Source organism: Dromiciops gliroides, chromosome 2 (assembly GCF_019393635.1).
Source record: "Dromiciops gliroides isolate mDroGli1 chromosome 2, mDroGli1.pri, whole genome shotgun sequence".
NCBI classification, from domain to species: Eukaryota; Metazoa; Chordata; class Mammalia; order Microbiotheria; family Microbiotheriidae; genus Dromiciops; species Dromiciops gliroides.
In genome coordinates, this window is record NC_057862.1 from 429,605,144 (window position 1) to 429,619,494 (window position 14,351).

The 14,351-nt window shown below is 37.4% G+C and overlaps 1 protein-coding gene across 1 annotated transcript in view; it reads left to right on the forward strand.

Moving 5' to 3' along the window:
- Positions 1-14,351, forward strand: part of COL5A1 (collagen type V alpha 1 chain) — a 298,612-nt gene that overhangs the window by 79,802 nt on the left and 204,459 nt on the right. Inside the window, exons 2-3 of the mRNA XM_043985817.1 lie at positions 686-853; positions 13,848-14,061. Of these exons, the coding sequence (XP_043841752.1) occupies positions 686-853; positions 13,848-14,061 (382 nt within the window). The remainder of the gene's footprint in view (positions 1-685; positions 854-13,847; positions 14,062-14,351) is intronic.

Genomic DNA, 14,351 nt, shown 5'->3' on the forward strand with positions numbered 1-14,351 from the left:
CATCCCCCACTCAATTAACTACAGTGGTTCCCTATCATCTCTGGGATTGAATATAAAATCCTTTGTTTGGCATTCAAAGCCCCTCATAACCTCCCCACTCCACCCCAATCCCCTTCCAGTCTTATTATGTCTTACAGTCTACCATATATTCTGTAATCTAGTGGCACTAGCCTTCTTGCTATTCCTATAAAAACACTTAGGAGGTTGGAAGCACAGCACCCTACAATCTGGAATAGCTGAATAAAATGTTTTGGCCATCTCTTCATTCCAGAGAAGAAATCTGATTTTTTTTTTTTCTTTTATGGGGTGTTTACAGTACCTTATTGTAAAATGTGGGTTAACTCTTTGGTCAGAGGTTCTGTGTTGTCTGCCTGGGTTCCACAAAACTCCCCCAAAATTCCCATTTAATTTTTTATGCTGACCAGCAATATATTGAAACTGCAATGGAGAAGGTCACAGCATGGAAGGGATAACTGTATTTATAACTGTTTTTATAACTTGTAGACCTAACACAGATTTATTTAGGAGTAAGGAGAGCATCGAGTTCTTTTTTTTTCAGAGTTGTCACTTCTGTGTAGATTATTAGTGTGAGAATGAGTGTCTCTTGACATTGATGATTGTGGATCACTGCAATATCATTTCCCATTTGGTAGTTAATTCTTGTCTCTTGTTTCTCCTTTTTCAGCCCAACCAGCAGATCTCTTAAAGGTATTAGATTTCCATAATTTGCCTGATGGGATAACAAAAACAACAGGTTTCTGTGCAAGCAGAAAATCTTCCAAAGGACCAGATGTTGCTTACCGAGTTACAAAGGATGCTCAACTCAGTGCACCTACCAAGCAGCTGTATCCTGGTAAGAAGTCTTTGTTTTTATTCCAGGGGCATGGAAATTATGACCCTCTGGTCTTCAATTATGGAATTGTACTGGAAAGCTTATATGGAGAAACATATATTATTTTCTAGGTAGTCCTTCTGATGGAGACCATTTAATCTAATTGTAGTAAAACAAAACTAAGCAGCCCTCACCATGTAATGACAAGGGTATGAACATCTCTGCATGGAAGTAGGAATATTAGCTACATCTGTTCACATCTCTCTTTTCCAAACAAGTATAATGTCCAGGTGTATTAAGCAGAGCTCTAAGTGTGCATGGTATAGGACAATTTTGTGGGTGGGTAGATTAAAAGAGACTTCAGGGTCATCATAAAGGAAATGTATTCAGAGAGAACCTTAGTTAAGGACAACGGTATTAAGAAACACATGAATCAAACATTATGACTACTAGAAGGAGAGAGGCTTTTTTAATGAGACTCATTTACCAAGAACCAGACCTATGCTTTTAATTATATACAAAGAACCTGAAGAAACTTCAGCAACCAAAATATCATGCCTGAACCCACACTATTTGAGGACCATTACAGATCTGCACATTGCAGCAGTAAAGGCAGATGACTTTATCTTGACAAGTGTGAATAGGCCAGTGATTGATTTCCCCCTTGGGAAATAGGAGAATATGTAATGGGAAGTTCACTTTCCTAACTCAACCAGGGCCCCTGCCATGAGTGAGAGGGAGGTCTGGGACCCTCAGCACACACTCCTAACAGATTAATCTTACACAGACAGTTTCAAGGCATTTGGAAAAGATACATATTTACGTATTTGCTTTCCTCTTTTTTTGGACACTGGGTGATTTATTTGAGGATGATTTTTCAGTTCATAATAACACATTTATATAGCCTTTTAAGTGCAAAACACTTTGAATAGCTTATCTTATTTGATTCTTGCAATAAATCCGAGATAGTTGCTAATGATTACCCCATTTTACAGATCAGGAAAATAAAGTTGAGAGAGTTTAAGGGACTTAACTAGGATCATGCAGCTCATTAAATTTCTGGTGTGATTCTTTTGCAAGTCTTTCTGATTCCAAAACAAAAATTTTATCCACTGGCTATACTGTCTAGAGGTAAGGAGGTATAATGGAGTCCATTTGAATTGGTCTTAGGAAGACTTTGAATTCCATCTCTGACACAATTGCTGTATGATCCAAGACAAGTCACTTAATCTCTATGGGCCTTAGTTAACTACAACTCCCTAGATCTTATATAAGTCACAGAAGGATTGCTATCTTCTTAGGTGGAAAAATTCCCATATTAGGGAATTCTCTACATTGATGAATTCTATTTATATAGAATTAGTTATTAATACATTGAGCCACTAGCTTATTCAAGATAAAAGATTTTGTAAGCTTTAAGTTGGCTTCCTCTGATCTTTTCCACTCCACCAAATGTTTTAACTTGACTTTCAAGAGTTTTCCCATGGGAGGAGATTTGGTCAGTTTTTTGGGAGAATGTCTTTTTACCTTGATGAGATAAGCCCCATACATTTCACCACTGCCTCCCGTCTTTATGCTGATATAAGACAAGACTATCTGTAACCATTTAACAACCAAAAGCCTCTTTGAGAACTTACCTTTATAGTCCATAATTCGCTATGCTTGTTTGTGATATAAACTAGGGTAGTTTGGTATATATCTGGTTAGCACACAGCAAAGAAAATCAAAGATAGATAATTTTATTGTTTAAATATTTATTTTTAGTTTTTAAAAAAAATTTTGGTTTCAAATTTTAACCTTCCCTCCCACTCCTCTCCCACCTACTGAGAAGAGAAGCCATATATAAATTATACATATAAAGTCATTCAAAACATATGTCCATATTAGCTATATCATACATAAAGAACAAGAAAAATAAAAAATAAGAAAGCTATACTTCAATTTGTTTATCAATTCATCGTCAAAATTCATCAATATTTTTCTTTGTGGATAGTTTTTTTCATCATGAATCCTTTGAAATTTTATTGGATCATTGTATTGATCAGAGTAGCTAAGTCTTTCATGGTTGTTCATCATTACAATATTGCTGTATATCATTACAACATTGCTATACAATGATCTCCTGGTTCTGCTCACTTCACTCAAATCAGTTCACATAAGTCTTTCCATGTTTTCCTGAAACCACTCCATTTCACATTTCATATAACATAATAGTATTCCATTGCAAGCATATGCCACAACTTGTTCAGCCAATCCATAATTGATGGGCTTCCTCTAAATTTCAATTCTTTGCCACCACAAAAAGAGCTACTATATTTTTGTACATATAGATGCTTTTCCTTTGATATCTTTGGAGTGTGGAAATAGTAGCTAGATCAAAGCTTCTGAATAGTTGGACCAGTTGACTACTCCACCAACAGTTCACCATTGTATTTAATTTCCCTCATCCCCTCCAGCATTTGCTATTTTTAATAGCTATGAGGTGGTGCTTCAGAGTTGTTTTAATTTATCTTTTGCCAATCAATTGTGCTTTAGAGCATTTTTCATTTGACTATAGATAGCTTTGATTTCTTTTTCTGAAAACGGCCTAGTCATATTCTTTGACCATTTATCAATTGGGGAATAGCTCTTTGTCAAGAAAACTCACTGATCATAGCAAACACTCTTTTTCAACAACCAGAAAGGCCACTCTACAGATGCATGTTACCATATGGTTAATATAGACATCAGATTGATTATATACTTTGTAGTCAAAGGCGGAGAAGCTCTATACAAACTATGGCTCCGATCATTAGCTGCTTATTGTAAAATTCAGACTTAAACTGAAGAAAGTAGAGAAAACCATCAGATTGTATGGGTATGACCTAAATAACATCCCTTATGAATATGAAGTGGAAGTGGAGACTAGATTTAAGGGATTAGATCTGGTAGATTGAGTGCCTGAAGAACTATGGACAGAGGTTTACAATATTGTACAGGAAGCAGCAACAACAACATCCCAAAAGAATGAAGAAATTAAAGCTATATGAAAATATGTTCTCAACCACTACTGATTAGAGAAATGCAAATTAAAACTACTCTGAGGTACCACCTCACACCTATCCAAAACAAAAAAGGAAAATTATAAGTGTTGGAGAAGATGTAGGAAAATTGGAACACTGATGCACTATTTTGGGGGCTATAAACAGATTCAACCATTCTGGAGAGCAATTTGGAACCATGCCCCCAAAGTTATAAAACTGTGCATACCCTCTGACCCAGGATTACCACTATTAAGTCTATATCCCAAAGATATGATAAAAAGGGAAAAGGATGCACATGTACAAAAACATTTATAGCTGTCTTTTTGTGGTGGCAAAGAATTGGAAATTGAGGTGTGGTATATGAATGTGATGGAATACTATTGTGCTGATGAGCAGATGGATTTCAGAAAAAAACCTGGCAAGACTTACATGAATTGATGCAGAGTGAAATGAGCAGAACCAAGAGAATATTGTACACAGTATCAATAACATTGTGCAATGTTCAACTGTAATAGACTTAACTCTTCTCAACAATATAATGATCCAAGATAATGCTAAAAGTCTCATGGTGGAAAATGCTCTCCACATTCAGAAAAAGAACTGTGGAGTCTGAATGCAGATTGAAGCATACGATTTTCACTTTTGTTGTTGCTTTTTTATTATTGTTGTTGTTTATTCTTTCTTGTGTTTTTCCCCTTTTGTTTTGATTCCTCTCTTACAACATGACTAATATGGAAATATGTTTAACATGATTATAATATATAACCTATATCAGATTATTTGTTGACTTCGGGAGGGTGGAGGGAATGGAAGGTGGGAGAAAAATTTGAAACTAAAACAAAATCTTTACATGTAATAGGAAAAAAATTCAAAAAAGAAAATTTAAAAACAAAACAAAGCAAAAAAACCCCTTCAAAACCCAAAAAAGGTCAGCTAGGTGGTGCAGTAGATAAAGCCCCAGCTGGGAATTCAGGAAGACCTGAGTTAAAATCTAGCCTCAGACACTTGACACTTACTAGGTGTGTGACCTGGGCAAGTCACTTAACCCTCGTTGCCCCACCAAAAACAAAACAAAACAAAACACCACCACGAACAACAACAAATGACCCCCCCCCAAAAAACCCCAAAAAACATCCCAAAGGAAAAGAGCAAGAAAGCAAAATGGCTGCCTGATGAGGCTTTACAAATAACTGAGGAAAGAAGGAAAGCAAAAGAGAAAGGGAAAGATATGCCCAACTGAATGAAGAATTCCAGAGAATAGCTAGGAGAGATAAAATTTTCTTAAATGAGCAATGCAAAAAAAAAAATAGAAGAAAACAACAAAATTAGAAAGACAAGATACCTCCTAGAGAAAATTAGAGACATCAAGAGAATGTTTCATGCAAAAATGGGCATGATAAAAGACAAAAATTGTAGTGAGTTAACAGAAGCAGAAGAGGGTAAGAAGAGATGACAAAAATAGAAGAAAGAACCATACAAAAAAGATCTTAGTATCACCAATAGCCACAATGGTGTGGTTACTGATCTAGAGCCAGACAGCCTGGAGAATGAAGTCAAGTGGGCCTTAGGAAGCATTGGTAATAATAAGGCTAGTGGAGATAATGGAATTCCATCTGAGCTATTTAAAATCCTAAAATATGATGCTGATATATACTCAATATACCAGCAAATTTGGAAAACTCAATAGTGGTCACTGGATTGGAAAAGACCAATTTATGTCCTAATCCTAAAAAAAGTCAATGCCAAGGAAAAGTTCAAAATACTGAATAATTGTGCTCATTTCACACACCAGCAAGGTTATGCTTAAGATTCTGCAAGCTAGATTTCAACAGTATGTGAACCAAGAATTACCAGAAGAGCAGGCTGTTTTTTGAAGAGGCAAAGGAACTACAAACCAAACTACCAACATTTGCTAGATTATGGAGAAAGCAAGGGAGGTCCAGAAAAAATATCTACTTCTGCTTGATTGACTACACTAAAACCTTTGACTGTGTGGATCACAACAAAATATGGTCAGTCCTCAAGAGATGGGAGTACCAGATCATTTTACTTGTCTCCTGAAAAACTGTATGTAGACCAAAAAGCAACAGTTAGAATTGAACATGAAACAACCTCTGGCTTTAAGATTGGAAAAGAAGTACAACAAGGCTCTATATTGGCACCTTATTTATTTAACTTATGTGCAGACTACATAATGCAAAATTCCAGGCTGGATGAATCAAAAACCATAATTATGGTTGCCAGGAGAAATAGCAACAATCTCACATATTCAGATGATACCACTCTGCTGACAGAATGTGGAGGGGAATTAAGATGCCTCTTGATGAGGGCAAAAGAGGAGAGTATAAAAGTTGACTTGAAGCTTAACATCAAAAAAAGCTAAGATCTTGACAACTTCTCCTATTACTTCTTGGTAAATAGAGGGAGAAAAATGGAAGCAATGTCAAATTTTATATTTTGGGGCTCAAAGATCATTGCAGACAGATACTGTGGTCATTAAATTAAAAGATAGTTGTTCCTTGGAAGGAAAACTATAGCAAATCTGGACAGCATACTAAAAGCAGAGACATCACCTTGCCAATAAAGGTATGTACAATCAAAGCTCTGCTGTTTCAAGTAGTAATGTATGACTTTGAGAGTTGGACTATAAGGAAAGCTAAGTGCCACAGAGCTGATGCTTTTGAATTGTGCAACTGGAGAAGACTTTTGAGAGTCCTTTGAACAGCAAGAAGGTCAAATCAGTCAACACTTAAGGAAATGAATTCAGGCTATTCACTGGAAGGTCAATACTGAAGCTAAAGTTTAAATACTTTGGCCACATAATAAGAAGATAGGACTCATTGGAAAAGACCTTGATGTTGGGAAAGATTGAAGGCAAAAGGAAGAGACAGCAGTAGATAGAGCACTGGCCCTGGATTCAGGAGGACTTGAGTTCAAATCCGGCCTCAGACACTTAACACTTACTAGCTGGGTGACCCTGGGCAAGTCACTTAACTCTAATTGCCTCACAAAAAAAATCCATTTTGCTTCTCACCACTGTCTCACTTAATCTGCCCTCCCTTTTATCAACCCCTATCCCCATCATTCTTATACCCTTGTCCTCCTTTTCCTTATTGTGTAAGATAGTTTTCTATATTCAACTGATTATATATGTGTGTATGTATTCTTCCCTCTTTCAAACAATTCCAATAAGACTAAGTACAATCATTGCCTCACCTCCCATTTTCTCCTTCATTATAATCCTTGCATGCCTTCTTTATGCAAGAAAAATTTCCCTATTTTATTTTTCCCGTTTCCCTTCTCTGAATGCATCCCTCTTTCTCACCCTTACATTTTTTGGGGAGAGGTCATCCTAACATAATCAACTCACACTCATGCCCCCTCTGTCTATGTAGACTCCTCCTTCTAACTGCTCTAGTAATAATAAATTTCTTTGGAGTTATATGTACCATTTTCCAATATAGCAATATAAACAGCTTAATTATATTAAGTCCCATTATGATTAATTACTCTTCCATGTTTACCTTTTCATGATTCTCTTGAGTCTTCTGTTTGAATGTCAAATTTTCTATTCAGTTCCGTTGTTTTTTTCCCATCAGGAATGCTTGAAAGTCCTGTTATCTCATTAAATGTTTATTTCCCGACCCCCCTTTGTAGGATTATACTCAGTTTTTCTGAATAGGTTATTTTTGGTAGAATGTTGGGAGACTTAAGCTGGGTCCTGGCTTGTACTCTGCCATCTTTGAGAAATCATTTTAAAAGTCTTAAATAAGCTAAGATACACTCAGAATGAATAACAGGAATCATATTTCACATCAAGGGATAACTGTCACACTTTATGTGGAGAGATTTACAATAGCCAATATTTCAACCATTTTGAAAGAATTGGTGGATGAAGATTTTAACCATGTAAATTTTTGCAATGTTCTGCAGAAGATGGATCACCCAGTTGTTAGAAACACCATTTTGTAATGGAAAGAAAGTCAATAACTTATGAAATATAGGAATAGTGTCCCCTCACTCCATGCAAAGGTACTGAAGAATCTTGGGTCCTTCATTGTGAACTACAGTATCACAGACCATCCAAATGTTTTGAAATGTGTCATGTTGCCTTCCTTTTTAAATGCTGTTCACCATGAAAAGGAATAAAGCTTCAAGAATCCAAATGAATTCCATGGGATTTGGTGACAAGCCTAAACTATAGACCATGAAAAACTCTCCTCTATTTATTTTAAGAAAGAACATCCTGTGGTTCAAAGTAGGTCATCAAAGTATTATCCAGGAGGAGGCCTTAGGGGACCTACTTTAATTAGTAGAATTGAATGGTTTATATATATATATATATATATATATATATATATATGATCAATTACTAATTACAAATCATTTCAGTTGCTTGCAAACAGCTTGAGTAATAGATAGTGTTTATTATTCTCCCTATAGTATCTAAGGGAAGGTATTTTTATGGAGAATTATTATGACAATAGGATATTTTGTCACTCTAAATATGGAGAGGAACAATTAAAAAGCAAACATAAATTCTTGTGTTCTTTCTTTCCCTTTTATAAACTGCTTTTATAAAAGAGCTCATATTTTGCTTTGATTCTCCACATGACTCAAATTTGTCTTAAAGACACTTTTAGATCAGACTTGACCATTTTAAAAAGAAGGGTCATAATTTAAGCTGTTTCCAAACTGACTAGTTTTATTAGAATGAATAATAAGATGAAAATCAATCCATTTTTCATGGTTTATGGATTTGTAGCTAGATTAAAAAATAATAGATTCAAAGAAAGTCATGGCAATATCAGATTAGCAAAAGGAAGGTGAGTGAAATTTCAGAGTGAGACTAGAACAAGGTTTTTTCATGTAAAATGCTCTGTATCTTATTGATGGGAGAGAGAGACAGACAGATGGAGACAGAGGGAGACAAAGACAGAGAGAGCCACTTGTGTTAAGGTGGTTCATCTTTTAGCATTGAAGTCACACCAGGCTTTCTTTCTCTCTTGGAGGGCCCAGAGCCAATTATAGGACTGTCACTTTACCCTGACCAATTTAAGATTTGCACTATACCATTCAACTTAATAAGTTGGTTTGTGATCCATTGCTCAGTAACAGCTACCCTACTCACTACACCAGGTCAGGACAGATTCTTATTCCAATCCCAACTCATTGATTGTGTAAGCAGACTTCCAGCCATTTCCTTGACTCTAGGCATAGACACACTAATGCAGGAGCCAAGTCTGGATTTCACATTGTCCCTGGATTGTTTGAGCTTGCTTAATAGAATCTTTTCCCTGAGGACCACTCTCAGGGGAATGAATGATCAGTACAGCTTTTCTCTTGCATTTAGCAAGGTCATTCCCAGGGATCAAGTTTAAAGTCTTACTGGTTGATTCCTCCATTATGATTTCTAATCATGTGATAATTAAACTCCAGTAAATTCAAAATCTGGGCTTGTTTCAGCTAAAGGTCATATTTACTTTGAGAACCTATTCTACTTAGATACTTTAGTGCATCTATGTTTTCCTTAGTGGGGGCATTCCCTCTGCTTCTGCAGATTGCAATTCCCTCTCTGTGATTCTTATCCATAATTTTCCACAATTTAACATTTACTCAACATGCTATAGTCTTTCCCTCAGATTTCTTTAAAATCTCAGGGGCACCAACACTTTACTCTGTGCATTCTTAGTACACAGCTGACTCACCTCTTTATTAAAGATGTATATGACCAGAAAAGGTCTTTAAATTGGTATAGCTAGGACCAATTCATTGTGTGAGCAATTTTGCTGAAGAATGTATAAAATATTTAAAGACAACTAACATCAACAATGAATGAAGTAAATGATCAAACCATCCTACTCCATTACTTCTTCTGACTTTTTGAAGACTGATGGCATTTGGTAATCTGCAAAGCATCACATCCCTATCTCCCAATGAGAAAAACTCCTACTACCTAGGGAGGAAGTAAATGATTTATCTATAGCTTTTTGAATACGAAGTGAAATTTAGAGTTGTCCCTTGACAAGGAAACCAGAGTTTGACCAAGGATGCTGAAGTGTAGAGGGCAATAAATCAATGAGCATTTATTAAATGCCTATTATGCTAGGTTCTCTGAGAGGCACTAAAGATATGGAGACAAAAATGAAACAATCCTTGCTATCTAGGAGCTTACATTCTGTATCAATGACACTTGTGGTCCTTTAGCAGCAGAGAAACAACTAGACTCAGGACCCAGTCGGCAAGATAATTAGTTAAAATAGAAAGCCAACAATTGTTTCATCTCCTGCTCAAGGCTGCACCTGGACTGAACTCCTCTCTATCTGACTCCATCTTGCTCCAATTCACAGTACCCTGGGGGAATGCCTCCTGATGACCTGGTGGAAGCTACTGTCCCACTCCAACTAAATCAAGGTCACATTTCATGCTGCTTATCCTAGGTAAATTAATTTGCTAGTCAGTACCCTGATGAAATTTTCCTTGGATTAAAAAATATGGCAGAAATCTGCATTCAGAATTCCCATTAGAAGGCAAGAACACTTTCATTACCAGGAAGAGGATTAAGGAAGAGGATATCTTTTTAAAGTGGCTGAATGACACAGTGAATAGAGCTCTAAAACTGGAGGCAGAAAGATCTGAATTCAAATATGGCTTCAGACACTTACTAGCTCTGTCACCTAAGGCAAATCAATTAGCCTCTGCCTGCTTTAGTTCCCTCTTCCATAAAATGGGAATAATAACACCCCTTGCCTCCCAGAGTTTTTGTGAAGATTAAATGAGATAAGATTTGTAAGGCATTTTGTAAACCTTAAATGGTAGCCATTACTATTCTTAAAATGCCTTCCCAGATGCCTTTTTTCTCTAGTTTACCTGGGATTCAGGTACACCCCCTTCACTCCTATCCTGCATTTTGTTTGCTTTGTCTGGATAGTGGCATCCTCTGCTCCAGAATCCTACTCCCTAGCTCCCTATGATCAGCATTCCATCTCCTTTGTGTCCTGTTTTTACTGACTCATTCATCATCATGAAGGAAATCCAGCTGGTAAACTAATTTGGTCTGAATTTGTTACCCCTTCCATTTGCATTTTAAAAGAGGCTGCTTAGAAGCAATGTGTCATCCTACAAGAATGAATTGATAATGATGGAATTTCAGACACTTTGTAGATGGATGAAGGAAATATTTTGAGATAAGGGGAACATTTCTTGGTACCTTTACAAGGAACAGTGTCCTGATGGTTGCCTATTCCATACTCTCCTTCCCTCAACATATTCAAGGCTAACTCTACTTAGCTCTTCACTTTCTACCTCGTCTGTGTTAAGATAAGAACTAACACTGACTAACCATGGTCAGCCTTGATTAAATCTGCTTTAAGGTCCACCCATTCCTTGGCAGAGACATCAGAAGGCTCTTCTCTCCCCTAACTAGTCCTTAAATGAGGAAAGTTGCTTCTGCAGCATTCCTAGCCTCTAGGAGATGTTTCAACACCATTTTTTTTTTTTTTTTACAATTCACTTTGAGACAGTGACTAATACTGTCTAGGGGATTAGTTAAGCCTTCAGCATCCCTGGCAAGGCTTGTGGAAACTTGGCCTCAGGTCAAATCCTCAGCTTTTAAGAACTGTGCCAGATGGCATCTTTCTCCTCCACTGAGACCCTCAGTGCCTTCCAAAGAGACCTCACACTTCCCTCACCCCCAAAATCTGCCATGAATTTTTGGAAAGGATGAAGGCTGCGTGTGAACTGGTGGCTCTGGCTGGGTCCAGGTGCTTCAAGCTTAGACTGTTACCTTGTTTCCTCAAGCTACATGATGAATCAATGTATCCAATAACTTTTCTCACTAGTGCAGTATTATTTCATTCAACATATATTTATTGGCCACCTACTGTGTGCCTGGAACAGGCAAGCAGGTGTTGCAGTCTCATCATTTGGTGAAACTGAGATACTACAGAGGGCTTCATGAATGAGTTAACTGAATCCCCAGATGAGAGTTATCCCAAAGTGTCACATTTCCCCAGCAAAATAAAGTAGGAAGCATATATTTTTAAAAGTACAATCATATTTCCCAGCTGTATAGATGCCATAGATTATAAAACGTACCAGTTAAAATCCCATGCACATGTCAATGCATAGAATAGACCATTTCTAACAGTGACACTAAATCCATTGTTATTTTGCCAAGAGACAGATTAATGTTAAACATAATTTATCCTTTCAGTTTATTTGAACTGAGCAAATTCGTTACCATGGAGATTTTAAAAAGAGAGAGGGAAAGAAACAGCATTTTAATGAACTGGCAACATATCTAGGCTAGTGGAACTGAACTGTATATCATACTCGAGAATGTGGGCTCCATAATTTCCCAGCGTCTTAGCTTATCCCAAACAGAAACGTGTCTGGAATTAACAGGATATAGGAGTGGAATATAAAGTGAGAGGCAGGATGAACCCCGTAAAACAAGAAAATGGGAAAAGCAATGACTGTAGAGCATAATTGGCTGGGCCTTTGTGCAACATAGGCATTTACTTCAGAAATGTTTGTGGTATGTCAAACTGTATCCATTTATTGTTTAACTCATTTCCTCCCAAACCCATGGTAACTTAGAGGCTAAATTATGCCTCATAAAGCCAGGGTTCAGAATAACCACTCAGGGAGGGCTTCAGAAGAGTGACTGGTTTACTGTGGCTAAACAGGGTAGCAGAAAATAGATTCCCCCATCATATGGGGTACCCATCAAGATTAAAAGGTTCTGGTCCTCCAGCAATTCCTCTTGCTAATAACAGCATGCATGTGACTGCGGGCAAGACAAGTGTGTTCCTGAGTGGCAGCCCACCACCATTATTAGGAAGAGTGATGGTATCTGCAGTTGAATCTTCAATAAAATCAGGTCTTTCTTCATAACTTCCCTTACTATGTGAACTTTTCATTTTTTCCCTATTGATTAAGGCAGTGTTACTAAAAGTAAGGGGGTTAGTCTATGGCCATACACAGCAAAGTTAACTGTCCTCTGGCAATTCAAGGTCAAATCTTTACCTCATTATCACGGGGTCCTAATCAACCAACCATGGACAGTTTCTCCATGAAGCCACCCAGTTGATGGTCTAGCACACAAAGGTGTGGAAGGATTGAGTGAGTCAACCACAGGAAAATTTGGTCTCTGTTGGATGAGACTACAGAGTTGAATTTTTTAAAAAATCTTAACTGTAGGTACTGATTTAAAGAAATGATAGTTGCGTTTACAGCCATGTTTTGGGGGAACTGACTGTGAATAAGCCAGGTGTGACATTTTCTGTGATTTCTCCTTTCCCTTCCTTGGAATCCCAAGAAGTCACTCACCCTGTGTTAAGATCAATAATGGCTTAATTGGTGTTTTGTGTGGAATTTCTAATCTCTTTGTCCTCCCCTTTAGATTTTAGCAGATTATCAAACTCTCTTGAATTTCCCTTCTGCCTTCTCAGCTGTGTGCCCTTGCCCCAGTGCCTTGAACTAGGAAAGGTACCTTGTAAGAACTGCTATGATGCTTAATCACCAGAGGGCACTAACATATCAGCTGCAGGGATTTGTATTACCAACTCTCTCTTTACTTTCCTACCCTGCAAGGTATAATGAAGTTTGGGGGTCCATTAGGTTCCTCAAGGTGAAGTTTTCCTGTGTCTGGAAAACTGAACCACAGTAATTCAGAAAAACTGTAGTATTGTGAAGTACTAAAGTACTCAAACCAAAGGCACCTGCTCCTTTCTTTCAGTAATAGGTTCCTCAACTCACACCTTGTTATAGTGCCCTGACTATCCCTGGCCAACTCTGATAAGCAGAGAGGACAAGGCTGATATTTCTGGCTGAGTACCCCTGGATTTTGATAACTCCTCCTTCACTTCCTTTTGAACCTAAAGCCTTTAAAGAAGAACAATTTATGTGACAAGTGATGGAATTCACCCTCAAGATTAAGAATTTACTATTGAGACATTGAAGTCTTGCTTGTTTTCTTTCTGTTTCAGCTTCATCATTTCCTGAGGACTTCTCCATTCTAACCACTGTAAAAGCCAAAAAGGGCAACCAGGCCTTCCTGGTCTCCATTTATAATGAGCAGGGGATCCAGCAGATTGGCCTGGAGATGGGCCGGTCTCCCGTCTTCCTCTATGAGGACCACATGGGGAAACCCGGGCCAGAGGACTATCCACTCTTCAGGGGCATTAACTTATCAGATGGCAAGTAAGTGGAATTTAGGATAATTGGTAGTTGATTTTTTTTCCAACTACAATCACTGGATTAGCTGATTCTACTCAGTAGTTGTTGGATATGTGATAATAGCTCACATTTATATAGCATTTTATGTTTACAAAGTACTTTCCTCAGAACAGTACCATGAAGTAAGTAGGTGATACAATTATTATTACAACCATTTTATAGCTGAGACCTATAGTAGTTGAATGACTTGCCTGAAAACACAGAACTATTACATGTCAGAGTCTAGAACTAACCTCAGGTTTTCAAATTCCAAG